The 12174-nt window shown below is 40.7% G+C and overlaps 1 protein-coding gene across 1 annotated transcript in view; it reads right to left on the reverse strand.

The window, feature by feature from the left end:
* Positions 1-3612: 3612 nt before the first annotated feature.
* Positions 3613-12174, reverse strand: part of LOC136447899 (protein Abitram-like) — a 33389-nt gene continuing 24827 nt past the window's right edge. Inside the window, exons 2-6 of the mRNA XM_066447022.1 lie at positions 11836-11887; positions 10339-10468; positions 9349-9425; positions 8640-8709; positions 3613-4711 (exon numbers count right to left, since the gene is read on the reverse strand). Coding sequence (XP_066303119.1) covers positions 4412-4711; positions 8640-8709; positions 9349-9425; positions 10339-10468; positions 11836-11887 — 629 coding nt within the window. The 3' untranslated portion in view covers positions 3613-4411. The remainder of the gene's footprint in view (positions 4712-8639; positions 8710-9348; positions 9426-10338; positions 10469-11835; positions 11888-12174) is intronic.

Genomic DNA, 12174 nt, shown 5'->3' on the forward strand with positions numbered 1-12174 from the left:
GCCCTGTACAGGCACTTGGATAGCGCAGTTTTGAAGAGTGCAGCTTTGAAACTTGAAGGAGAAGGCAGATTTAGAATTGCTACCGAAACGAGATATCAAAACCTGAAATCCCGCTGCAGTACTGTAGAAAGCCGCAGGAAGGCCCGTTATTTTCATTCATCATCGAACTTGACCTTTGTTTTCCCGACCCTTATCCACCTACCAAATATAATAAGGATCCATCCACAGATTAACGGGTTATGTTGTTCACAGAGACACTAACACACAAACGGCACCGAAAACGTAACGTTATTGGCGAAGGTAATAAACGGTTCGTTGTAACCTAATAAGTAACGGCGCAAGTGAGGGGTAACCAGTGGTAAGGCCACAGCAAGTAAATTTTATGGATGACATGAGCGCGCTCATTAATTTTTGCCTGATTTCGAAAAAAAAACCGATTTCATTGCCCTCCGATTATATGTCGGACAAAAGCTTTTTGTGTTGTGTAATTGTTTGATATGATCCAGCAAACTTGAGGCTCAATTGCTCGCATTTGATGGCATGCGTTGACAGGGTGTTCCATATGAATACCCAGTTGAATATAGTTGCTGCCCAGGTGTTCCATTGCCTATGAATGCCCATGATGGTATAACAAGCTCGGACGTTTTTTTTCGCCCTATCTCATTAGTTTAGGAGTCTGCAGAGGATGTCATCCATAAAATTTACTTGCCGTGGCCTTAGGGGTAACGTTGATTTGTTGTTGTTTAATTTTGGAGATTTATTTTCTGTTGTCGTAGAATAGAATTCTACGCCTTTGTAGGTCATTCCTGAATTTTGTACAATCCTCTCATATTCTCATCTTGATTATTATGTTCAGTATTAATGATTAATGTTAACGTTACCCGTGTAACCGCCGTGTTACAGGTGTACATCAACATAATTTACCCATTTTGATTCTGCCTACGCCCGATGTTACCATATGAATGCAAAACCATGCGTACAGAATCGAAATAGGTACGGTTTCATTTCTGTCAGTTTTGAATCATTCATCGAAGGCTAACAAGTAGTCTTGGTGGCATGATGATGTTAGTGTAATGTTGATATAAACGTATGTACAAAACGCACGATCGTAAGAGGCGGTGTCACTAGCTTAGAGCGACAAGTTATTAGTTTTCGGATCTGTCCAAACCTTACCACGAACAAAACAGCTCTTCGATTGAAGTGCGTTTCACAGGCAGCAATTAAGTTCACAATCATGTGGCTATGTTCGCTTAGTGATATTTGTGTTCACGAATACCTAAGTGATCGGCTGGCATGGCGGATTTGCTGAGGACGGGCTTGCCCTATGACTTGTGAGGAGGGCTTAGCCTGTCCGTTGATAGCGAATACCACATGCGTTGGTTGGAAACGGGAAAGAAACGAAAGTGTCTGTCTCTATGTATTTGTGTACCACATGCACTTGCACACTAACATACTAACAAGGGGAGCAAGTAGCAAACCTTCACGTGGTGCCCCCTGTTAATCCCTCGCGGGAGACCAATTGCTACAACAAATAAACTAACACTATTTTTTGATATGCTTCGATTCGAATGTTTTGAATATTTCGAGGAAAGGAAAAGACCACCATGATATTTTTGTTTGAACCTTTGTTTATTCATGATAAGCTCAAATTGGCACGCAGGCCGCTTTTTATTGAGGTCATGAGGGAAGAGGTAAGGGTCAGATACAATATAGCAGAGATGCACAGTCATTTGAGTCCTAATAACTCTATCAACATATATCATTACATATCTATGGTACAACAATATACAATTGCTACAACATACAACATATAGTAGTAGGGCGAAAGCTGGTTCATGGTCCGTGTCCATTCGGTTTGTCCATTTCCGTTATATATGAGCACAGTCCTTGGTTCATCATATCCTGTGTTTACATCCAGTTAAAAGATCTAAATCCCCGTGACCACACTTGTGCGTATATTTTTTAGTCTTTATGATTTCCGTACTGACGTTTCTTTAGCTTCTCTCTGTAAAGGGCCGCATTCTACTAGGACGGCGCTCTCTCTGCGACCTCAAATTGGCCAGAGCGCTGCATGAGCGAGCGCTGGGGGTAGCCATTGATGATGTGGAAAACAAGAATGATGTTATTTCAATTTCTGAGAAAATCCGGAACGCACATGATCTATGGTTAAGGATAGATATGCGTTCAGGATAGATATGCAACGGCTTGGTGTATATTGGCCAATATTTTCGATGTATGTAAGATATGTGAAGAACAGAATGAGCTGAGCTGATGCTTATTTTATGCTGAAACTGCTGTTTCCCGTCCTTCAGTACGTCTTTCTTTAATGTACGTTATCTGCACTGGATATTTCATACAATGGTCCCAACTCATTCATATTCAAGGAAACTCCCGCCGTTCTTTATGTTTATCTGTATAGTTTTGCTTTTTGTTTTAAATTGTCAAAATTAAAGCAAATTCATTGAAACATGGAACCACCAACACCACGTCTCCTCGTCCGTTTACTGTGACTGAATCTCAGTTACCACGGCAATGATCAAATCTTGATTAATTACTCTCACCTGTGTTACAACTGCACATGAACATAATTTACCCAAACGGCCTTTTTGGTGTCCAAACCACGAATGGAAGTGGCATGCTCTTAAGGTACTGTAAATATTTGCGGGGGTGTGGGTGGGGCTGGGGAAACCAAACTCGGGTTTGCAATAACAAATATAGAATTTGCATACAATATTAAACCTTGCATTGAGGGCAGGGCTAGAAGAGTCTGGGAAATTGTGGGAAAATGAACTTATAATGACGAATTGGTATGATGTTAGTATAAATTCTGCCATATTGTGACATCGTGTTACGTGACGTCTTGCGACACAGCCTGGCGTGGCCAGGCCGGCCTTGAGGGCACCACGGAGGGCCCTAGTTTTTTGAGACACTAAGTTCCCAGACAGAGAACTAGTGATCTCCTAAGCCATAGGACAGCTCAGCTCAGCCGTCCAAGGCTCGCACATGCCCGCCCACTTGGGCTGACATCTTCTCCCGAAAACGGGAGGTTGTCATCCATTACTTGGCAAGCATGGAACGACATAACTTCAAATTATTGTTGTCTACACCCCAGAGTTGCTCTATTGAATTTCATTCGTGGCCCAAGAATTATCATGAAATAGGGATAAGTTTGATTCCTTCTCATATATTCACTTTATTTCTATACATTTGTAACTCTTTGATATGAACAGGATTCAACACGTTTTTATTTAGCTTGTAATAGTAATGCTAGTTGTTGTTTTATCGCAATATTTTATGTATTCTAGAGCATACTAGGCAATTTGGGTAAATTATGATAATGTGTCTTAATGCCTCAGTGGCTATGCTCACCTGTTGGTTTCGAAAGATCTAACTTTTCAACTTATTCGGGTTTGTCATGTTAAGTACAGTCGAACCTGCACTAGCTATGTAGTGACCACCTCTTTATAAAGACCACCCTTGATGGTCCCTTTAATAGATAATTTTACTGCTTACACAATACATTTTAAGATGATCGTCTGAAAGACATACTTTTATTTGACACAACAGTCAATAAGACACTATGCACTGCCACTGGAACATGTGGTTATAAGTCTGTGTTTATTCAAGATTGCATATTGCTGGAGTTCATTGCCCTCCGACGGTGGTCAACATGCCAAAAATTGGCAAATATGTAGTAAACGTTGACAGTCTAAGGTCATTGCATATGAATACACAGTGTAGTTCCTGCCCATGATGGTATGACAAGCTGTTTCTGCATGAGCTGTAAACACATCTTCAAGGACAAAGAATTAAAAAGTTTGAAAGAGCTGTACAAATATCGTTGATATAGGCCTCATGTCTTACCAAAATGTACTGTTCACGTGACTGACACGTGATTAGGCCTGGCCCCTTCTTATCTCATTGGAAGTGAGAGATAAGGTGAAACTAATAGCTTTGATGACAGCCTTTCTTATCTTCCCCAAAAAAACCTCCTTCTAGGACAACATTCATCACAAGAATTTCCTTTTGCTGCGCGAATAGGTTTGTATGTGCATTTTGCAGGTATGCACATCAGGATTAACAACAGGTTAAGGAAATATACATAGGACTGGATAAGTGTAACATCAGACGTTTTCAAATTGACCACTTCTCTCTTCTTTTACCTTTTCACTAACCATCGGACATTTCGTACTTTTATCCTCCTTCGGTTAATGAATGGACGCACTACATTTTTGTTTCCTGTATTTCTACGCACCTTTTTGTTAGTTGTATCTTTTTTCTTCAGTGGTGAAATTGATATTGGCCAAGTAACTAGAGTGTGCCACTATTTGCTTCCGATATGAATACGAAAAGAAAACAACTTAACAGTTAACATCCTGACTGGAATCATTGTTTGGATTACAGTAAGATCCTAAGAAGATAGTTGTTCCTTATCCGTCACTTCTAGCTTAGCTCTCTTCTGTTCTGGCTCGTCGGCAGCATCTTTACTCTCCCCCGCCCGATCTTTCCCCGGATCCGCGCTGGAAGTACTTTCCTCCTCCATTTTGGAGCATGACTGGCCCTCTTCTCGTTCCCGGACAGCCGATGGGCCTTCTCGTTCCCTACGTTCCAGTGCGTCCTGGTACTGTTGTTGGGACAGTAGCCTGGCCATCTCTTTGTCGCTTTCGCCGAACTTTGGAAGCACGATGGCGATGTAGCCTTCTGAACTCGGCTGAAATAAAAAATTTAAAAAAAAAAACATTATAGAAAATTAACATCAAACAAGAAGACCTACCCACGTTTCAAGACAATCCATCCAGGCATTCTTGAGTTATCGTGTTGACATACGGAAGGACACACACACCAAATGCTAACGAAAATATAACCTTCTTGTCGAAGGTAATAAAAAGAAGAAATATATATCATCAGGGCGCTTCCACCATGGCATCAAGAAGAGACGGAGGACGTCATAAACTATGCTCCATTTGCTCCACTGTTTACTGTGTCACGTGCCCATCAAGCTGGATAAATAGACGCACTAGTATCTACTAAAACCGTGGATTCATTCTTTGACAAATACAGGTGTCATGCAGCCCAAGGTGTGTCCAATTTTTGTCGTGTTGGGCATTAAACTAGTCTGTATAACACAGACTCCAGCTGTCCAGGGGTTTCTCTCCCCTCCCCGCGTTGCGAGGCGGTTACAGGGCGGCGAGCGGTCACAGGAGGCTTGATTGAATTCAGGCTAGGCATTAAACCAGTCTTGGCGAAATCTGCTCGACAGCCCGAGTACTTCAACCGTGGATCACGCTGACCTGGTGACCGCCTGGCCACCCCGAGAACTCTCCGTAATAACTCCTCACCACTCAATCTACTCTCTCATCACCTTCGACACCATAAAAGCCTCCCTGCGATCTTTCATTTGCGCTAAATTGACCGTTAGATGGCTGTCGTTTCAAATCCTGATGTATGTCCTGCGGATTCCAATCGCCGTATCAGAGAGGTGTTGTCATCAAGAACCCTTAAATCACACCACGCTCTGCACGTGCGTCGCCATTCAAACGTCATCAATTACCCCACATTCCCCCTCTCAGCAGTTTTCCTAACGGCCCTGTCCGCTGGATCGTTTAAATGAGACCTCCTCCATGTAAATATGATATCTCGCACAGTGCTGGATCTGTATATACGAAGGACGTTGAAAACGACTGCGACCTGACCTCAGTCCAAAGCTCAAATTTGACTATATTGAGTAGTTTTAAAACGTGCCAATGTTTCAGATTAGAAGTAGAAGTCTTGTTAGTGTCATGTTATGTACTTTACCACGACTTTTTTTATCTGTATGCCTGTACCGTAGTTCAAGAAGATCTGCCAAGAACGATGGAGGACAGAGAGGACTGGAGGAGGAGGGCTATGGCCATCCGTGACATTCTAACGCCAAGATGATGATGATGATGATGTTTGTACTTAGCCCGGCAGGGCATGGGTTTACAATAAAGGTTATTATTATCACAAACTATAATTATCATAATTATAAAAAACTCAAATCATTGTGACAATTTCTTTGCAGGTGATCTCCTTTTAAAAATTAGTAATGTTAGGTGTGAATGAGGGGGTAACCAGGGGAAATTTAATGGAGACCAAGTCCTAGAACCTTTTCAAAAAGTTTCAAATTCTACTGGTTTACGACATGCTGAAATGCCAATAAATTTCGACGGAAGTGTGATGGATATAAAAGGGTGTGTAGGTGCTTAGCACGTTAAACAGATTACCGTCATCAAAAGACAAATTCTGTTAATGAAAATCCATAACGACATGGAGGGCACATTCATTCATTTACGGAAACGTGCCTTTGTTTGAGTTATGACAAAAGTTCTCGTTTTGCGAAGTAAGTATGTGGCTATTTTAGTCTAGAAATTATGGAAAATTCAAAGGATTACTTCAAAGAATGAATATGAGATAAATGTGGTCATTTTTAGTCTAGAAAGTATGTAAAACTCAAAGGATTACGTCAAAGAACCAAGGTAGGTCTGTTATTTGGATACTTAACTCCAATGAAGCGCTTTTCCTGCAGCGGTTTGCCTATTTTCCTTCAGCATCAATAATTGAGAGTCAGAACGAGAAGTCTTGTCAGTGAATCCGATGATGTATTGGAAGTCGATGGAGGGAAACCCCCCTCCACCCAGCAGATGACTGATGACGAAAGCTGTTAAGCCATGATTGATGGCGATTGGATGAGATGTCCCCGCGGGGGGTTCTTTCTCTGACGCACGGAAGCCGTTCATCAGGCCTGGGGGTTTCTCGCACGTGTTCTGCATGCTAGATAGATGAAACGGCCTAGAGACTGGTGAACTAGTTACGGACCGAACTCCTGAGAGAGGCTGGGGCGGAGGAAACTGTATACAGATGCGGATCCGCAGGACATCATCACACATTCTCATCTCTAACGTTTTGTGATGTGGTAGAAGAATACAGAAGAAATGTCGTATCATGTTTTCATGTAAATGTGCTACATACTGTCAAGGAGGATAAATAGAGATCTGTGATGACATGATTTCCATTCATTGTATTGAGTGACCCCATGACCTCCATGAAAAACGACCGTTATTTTTCAAGGTTAACTGAAGGCCTAGTGAAAACAACAAAAATTGACTTGTCGACGACCATTGCAGTACCACCTTGTATAACAGTGAAAGTATCGTAATACATGTGCAAGCTTTTGGGGTTGTTGAATGTGGACTAAATCGATTTGTATTTGCTCGTACGGATCTGACACGAAGAAAATACATGTATAATCAAGAAAAAGATATTTATGAAATCTACACAGGCCATAAGAAGGCAATGGTGTTGTACCTCCAATACGAACCTACAGATCTGTTTTTTCCAAGACAGAATTATTTGATGAAGAATCCCAGCACTGTAACCCCTACAGTTCAATAGCGTACCTACATCCTTGCCCAAATAAGTGGGTGAGGTGACTGAGCTACAGTACTGCTGCAAAATTTTAGATTGACGATAATGCTTTGGACCTGCATGTACAATATGAATAGGCTTTGGCATATTGTATTGGACGAATCTGCTGCGATAAGCTATCATTATCGGATTGTGCATGGGAAGAGCGTGAAGAGAATTGGTTAGTGTGAGGTCATCATGAGGTCAGGTAACTAGGTCACATCTCCAAGCAGATGTAGGGTTATAGAGCGGTACAGGACCGTTAGGACTAATCTCCAAGCAGATTTAGGGTTAGAGGTAGGTACGGGAACGTTAGGACTAATTTTCAACCCTATTGATTCATTCTTCACAATTCAAGACGGACGTTCAACAAGAGGCTATAGTTTCAAACTCAAGGTTCAATTGGCTGAGAACAGAATTAGGGGACAGTCATTTAGTGTCAGAATAGTATATAGTAAAGGACTGGAACTCCTCACCACAGCTAGTGGTTGAAAATAAAACTGTTATTGACTAAATTTGACAATCGTTGAGGGAATAAGAAGTACCTCACTTAAGAACTGCAAGAGTGAAGACTAGGATTCTACAGGCCTTAAGATTGCCCGAAGATGGTATTCTGGAACTCATGTAGGGTCCGATCCTACTCACTCACCCCGACCAATCGAATCACGTGAATCGCATTGAAACTCAGATTCGTATCAGCCATTTCCCGACAAATCGCTTTTTAACTTGCGTTAACGACTACATCCGACAAAACAAACTCGCCAGTGAGATGGTGGAAGGTGTCAGCTTTCCAAAGATGTTTTCAGATGGACAATTTTGGCACTTTGGAAGTGATTGAAAGTGACCGCGATTTAACATTTAGAGAAAAGTAGTAGAAACTAGACGTTAAATCGCGGTCACTTTCAATCACTTCCAAAGTACCAAAATTGTCAATCTGAAAATATCTTTGGAAAGCTGACACCCTCCACCATCTCACTGGCCAGTTTGTTTTGTCGGATGTAGTCGTTAACGCAAGTTAGAAAGCGATTTGTCGGGAAATGACTGATACGAATCTGAGTTTCAATGCGATTCACATGATTCAATTGGTCGGGGTGTCACTGTTCATGCATGTTTTGTAACATTTGGTACTAGGAGAAGGTGTGGAGCCAAAAAAAGGTAGACCACTACAAAAGTGACCAAAAGAAGACAACAGAAGTACCTGTGAGATGTCTTACCTTCTCTGTCAACAGCTGAGGGGAGTTGATCAGGTTTTCATTCACTTCTACCAGCTTCCCTTTGATGCAACTGGAAAATAAAGAGGCTCTCAAAATGTAAATTAGACATCTGAAAGCTGTAGTACTTTTTATTGCTTGAAAACAACAGAAGATGAAATGAAAATAGAGGCTCCAGAGAAAAACTTCACTAAATTCTATAGATATAACATATACATAAAGAGAATTCAAACTCTACAACTGGATAAAATTCAGAGATTTATTTCTGAATGTTTCGAGTGACACTAGCATCACTAGAATGAACTGGCAAAACGAATACAAAGCTGGTAATTCACACTGGAAAAACAGGTTGAATTACCGGCTTTGTATTCGTTTTGCCGGTTCATTTATATATTGTTTACCTGGATGTCTAACCTTCACAAACGTATAGATATAACAGTAGAAATAAAACAGTGCTAATTTAACGGACACAAGCTCTTTTATCAATGTTGCGTGCACAGAGATCCAAACCAATTACCTATTTTTGAAAAACTTTTAGATGCTTGGAATTTCAAACTCCCATGCAATGTAATTATTGTCTGTACAATTTTGTCTGGGACAGCAACTTGCTATCTTGTCACCCATTTTACCATCCCTTCTACATTGTACGGTTAGTTCAATTAAACAAGCCATGATTTATATCTGATCATTTCAACACTGAAGACCTCCTTACCTGTATATAGTGAACTCTGTGTTGTCTGTACAGGTCACTCGGCACAGGGGGGAAGACTCCTGCAGCCACTGCGCACCCTATAACACGTTCAGAAACAGTTCCATCAGGTTGGTGAATAAGTGGATAGTAAGGGTCTTTATACACAGCCAATGACAATTACCTGCTAACGTTTTAGAGGTCCTTCTGCTAGCTATCTCGAAGCAGTAATGATTGTTTCTACATTTGGGCCTGGACACAACAGGAAAAGAATTGAATCGTCCTATCAGAGGCGGACGTAAAGCCAGCGGCCCGTGTATGAGGGATCTTTCAAACCTCTGCACGTTAAAGAATAAACCAACACACTTATCAAGAAGAGTAGGGGTGATCTGGTGTGCTTGGCCAAAAATATGCCAGCCGCATTGCACTGATAGAGAATGAAAAAGCGTCATGCTTCGTCCTCGGTGTGAGGTTCCACCGCTTTTTACTTCTCACTTAAGGATCAAAGAGTCTACTCCAGTCATGAACCTGTGATGAGAGGGAGGGGGGGATACAAGCCTCGTCATGTTTGGGACTGTATTCTTCTCACTGCAGCGCCACCTAGCGGTGGGAAGTTGAAATGTGGAAGGTAGCAGAACTGCCAGAATAACTACCAAAATGTTGGAAGGTGATTGTAATTGGTAGTGTACAAAGAACCTTAATGTCAACCCCATAAAGAATCCAAGATCAAAAAGCGTCATTCAATTCAATTTGATACAAAATGTATACAGCAACTGGATCTCTTTTTCATGAAATATTAAACAGTGCAAGGGTATAACCTTTCCACAGCATATAACAATACAAATCGAGTAACATAAAATGATTTTGTAAAATTCATAATACTGACTTTAAATTAAGATGGTTCAATGTTGTATTATATGTATCAATATATCTAATACTACAGCATCAAACATGTCGTATAGAATGTCTGTTTAGATCATTGTTTGTTTTGATATTCAATGATAATGTTCCTACCCTCTTGCCCTTGCCGATGACCTTGTTGTCCAGCCGATTGACCTTTTCCGTGACCTGGAAGTCGACCCTGGCCACAGTCTTCCCATCAGCCACCAGTGGATGCGATGCCGCTAGTGTCACAATGCAGACCCTACAGGAACCAGGGACATGAGTGAACTACGCCAAAAAATAATTACTCAAGCAACTGGATAAGATTTTGAAACAGTCAGACGTTTCAGACAGTATCCACTGTCTTTCGTCAGTGACTAACGATAGGACTGAGAACACCAGGTTTTATACCAAAACTCTGAATAGTGGATACTGTCTGAAACGTCTGACTGTTTCAAAATCTTATCCAGTTGCTTGAGTAATTATCCAGTTGCTTGAGTAACTATTTTTGGCGTATCTTATTACCTGGATGTCTAACCTTCATCAACACATGAGTGAGCTATCAATATGGACACAGGCATTTCATAAAAAAAGGACACAAGTGGATCTCAATCTGTCCCTCTACATAAAAAAGAAAACTACTCTCCTCTTGATATCACAAAACCCACACATTACAGAAAAATTGTGACCCTTCGTCTTCCACTGTCTCCCGGAGTTTGAAAAAGAAGTAGAACCCAATAAGTTAGAATTTATTTAGAGTCAATATTTAGACTAATCACATGCTATATTGTCCTCCACTGTCTGTCCATCCTTTTAATGTTACATGTACTTGCAATTAGCCTGCGGGCAAGAATTTGTAATAAACTTTCATTCACTCAAAGTGTTATGTTATGGTTATGTGATCTTATATCTACCAAAATAACAATGTTCTGGTGTTGTAGGGTAGTAACCAAGGTATGAAATTGTAGTAACGGTTATAAAACATTTTCCAAAATATCTGCTTTTTAGATGTTGTACCTACAGTATATAGACACAGAGGAAAACCTTTCTGGTGAAGTCAGTTATACCAAGGAGGTTGGTTATACACAATTTCAAACTTTCTAAAATTATTTTTCTTTAATCAGTCAAACCTGTACTGATGGCCACCAGACTACATATGGACCACCTGAGCATTGTGATCGCTTTTTGGTGGTACCTTAAAATCAAAGTGTTTCTACCATTGGCCCAGATATCAATAATTCTGTGTTTTCTAACAACATTTCCTTTTAATGCCTTCAGTGGTCATTATAGATAGTACTGACTGTAGGACCTATCTTCCATTTAGAAGTGAAGAGCTTTCAGTGTGGTTATATTATGATTTTTCTTGGTCGTGTTAAGATAAACTAATCTGATGGCCTCAAAACCAAACAAACTTAGCATGAAGTCTAGTCTAGGGACAAAAGACACCTCAGCAGTAATCTAAAGGATGGAGTAGGAAGGCTGCAATGGTGGGAAAACGAAATTTTACAACAGCACCCCCTAGCTGTTACAAATGGTATCACCACAAATTGCACCTGTTTACTTGCATGAAAGAATACCAGGCTATGCTAGGTATGTTATCTCAAGTATGGCAATGTGTAGCACCCTTACTTGTTGGAATGCTGCAATATGCACAGGTCCTCTCGGTGTCTCCCTTGCACATCTGAAGGTATAGACATTAAAAAAAATCTTAATCATCATCTACATGTACATGCAAATGTACCTCATCATAGAAACATCAAACTAGTTTCACACATAAAAGAATTGCTGTTCCTCTACAGACACGTTACTATGTAATGATTGTTTACTTCAGTAGTATTTTACACTGTGCTGCATTGCTATGTTAACCAGTCAGAATTGCCTTGAAGAAGGTGACAGATGGTCACCGAAACGTTGGTTGAATAAATCTCTTGGTTGTGTAAAAAGAGTCTTTTTATTCAGTGACATACC

This window comes from Branchiostoma lanceolatum, chromosome 13 (assembly GCF_035083965.1).
Source record: "Branchiostoma lanceolatum isolate klBraLanc5 chromosome 13, klBraLanc5.hap2, whole genome shotgun sequence".
NCBI classification, from domain to species: domain Eukaryota; kingdom Metazoa; phylum Chordata; class Leptocardii; order Amphioxiformes; family Branchiostomatidae; genus Branchiostoma; species Branchiostoma lanceolatum.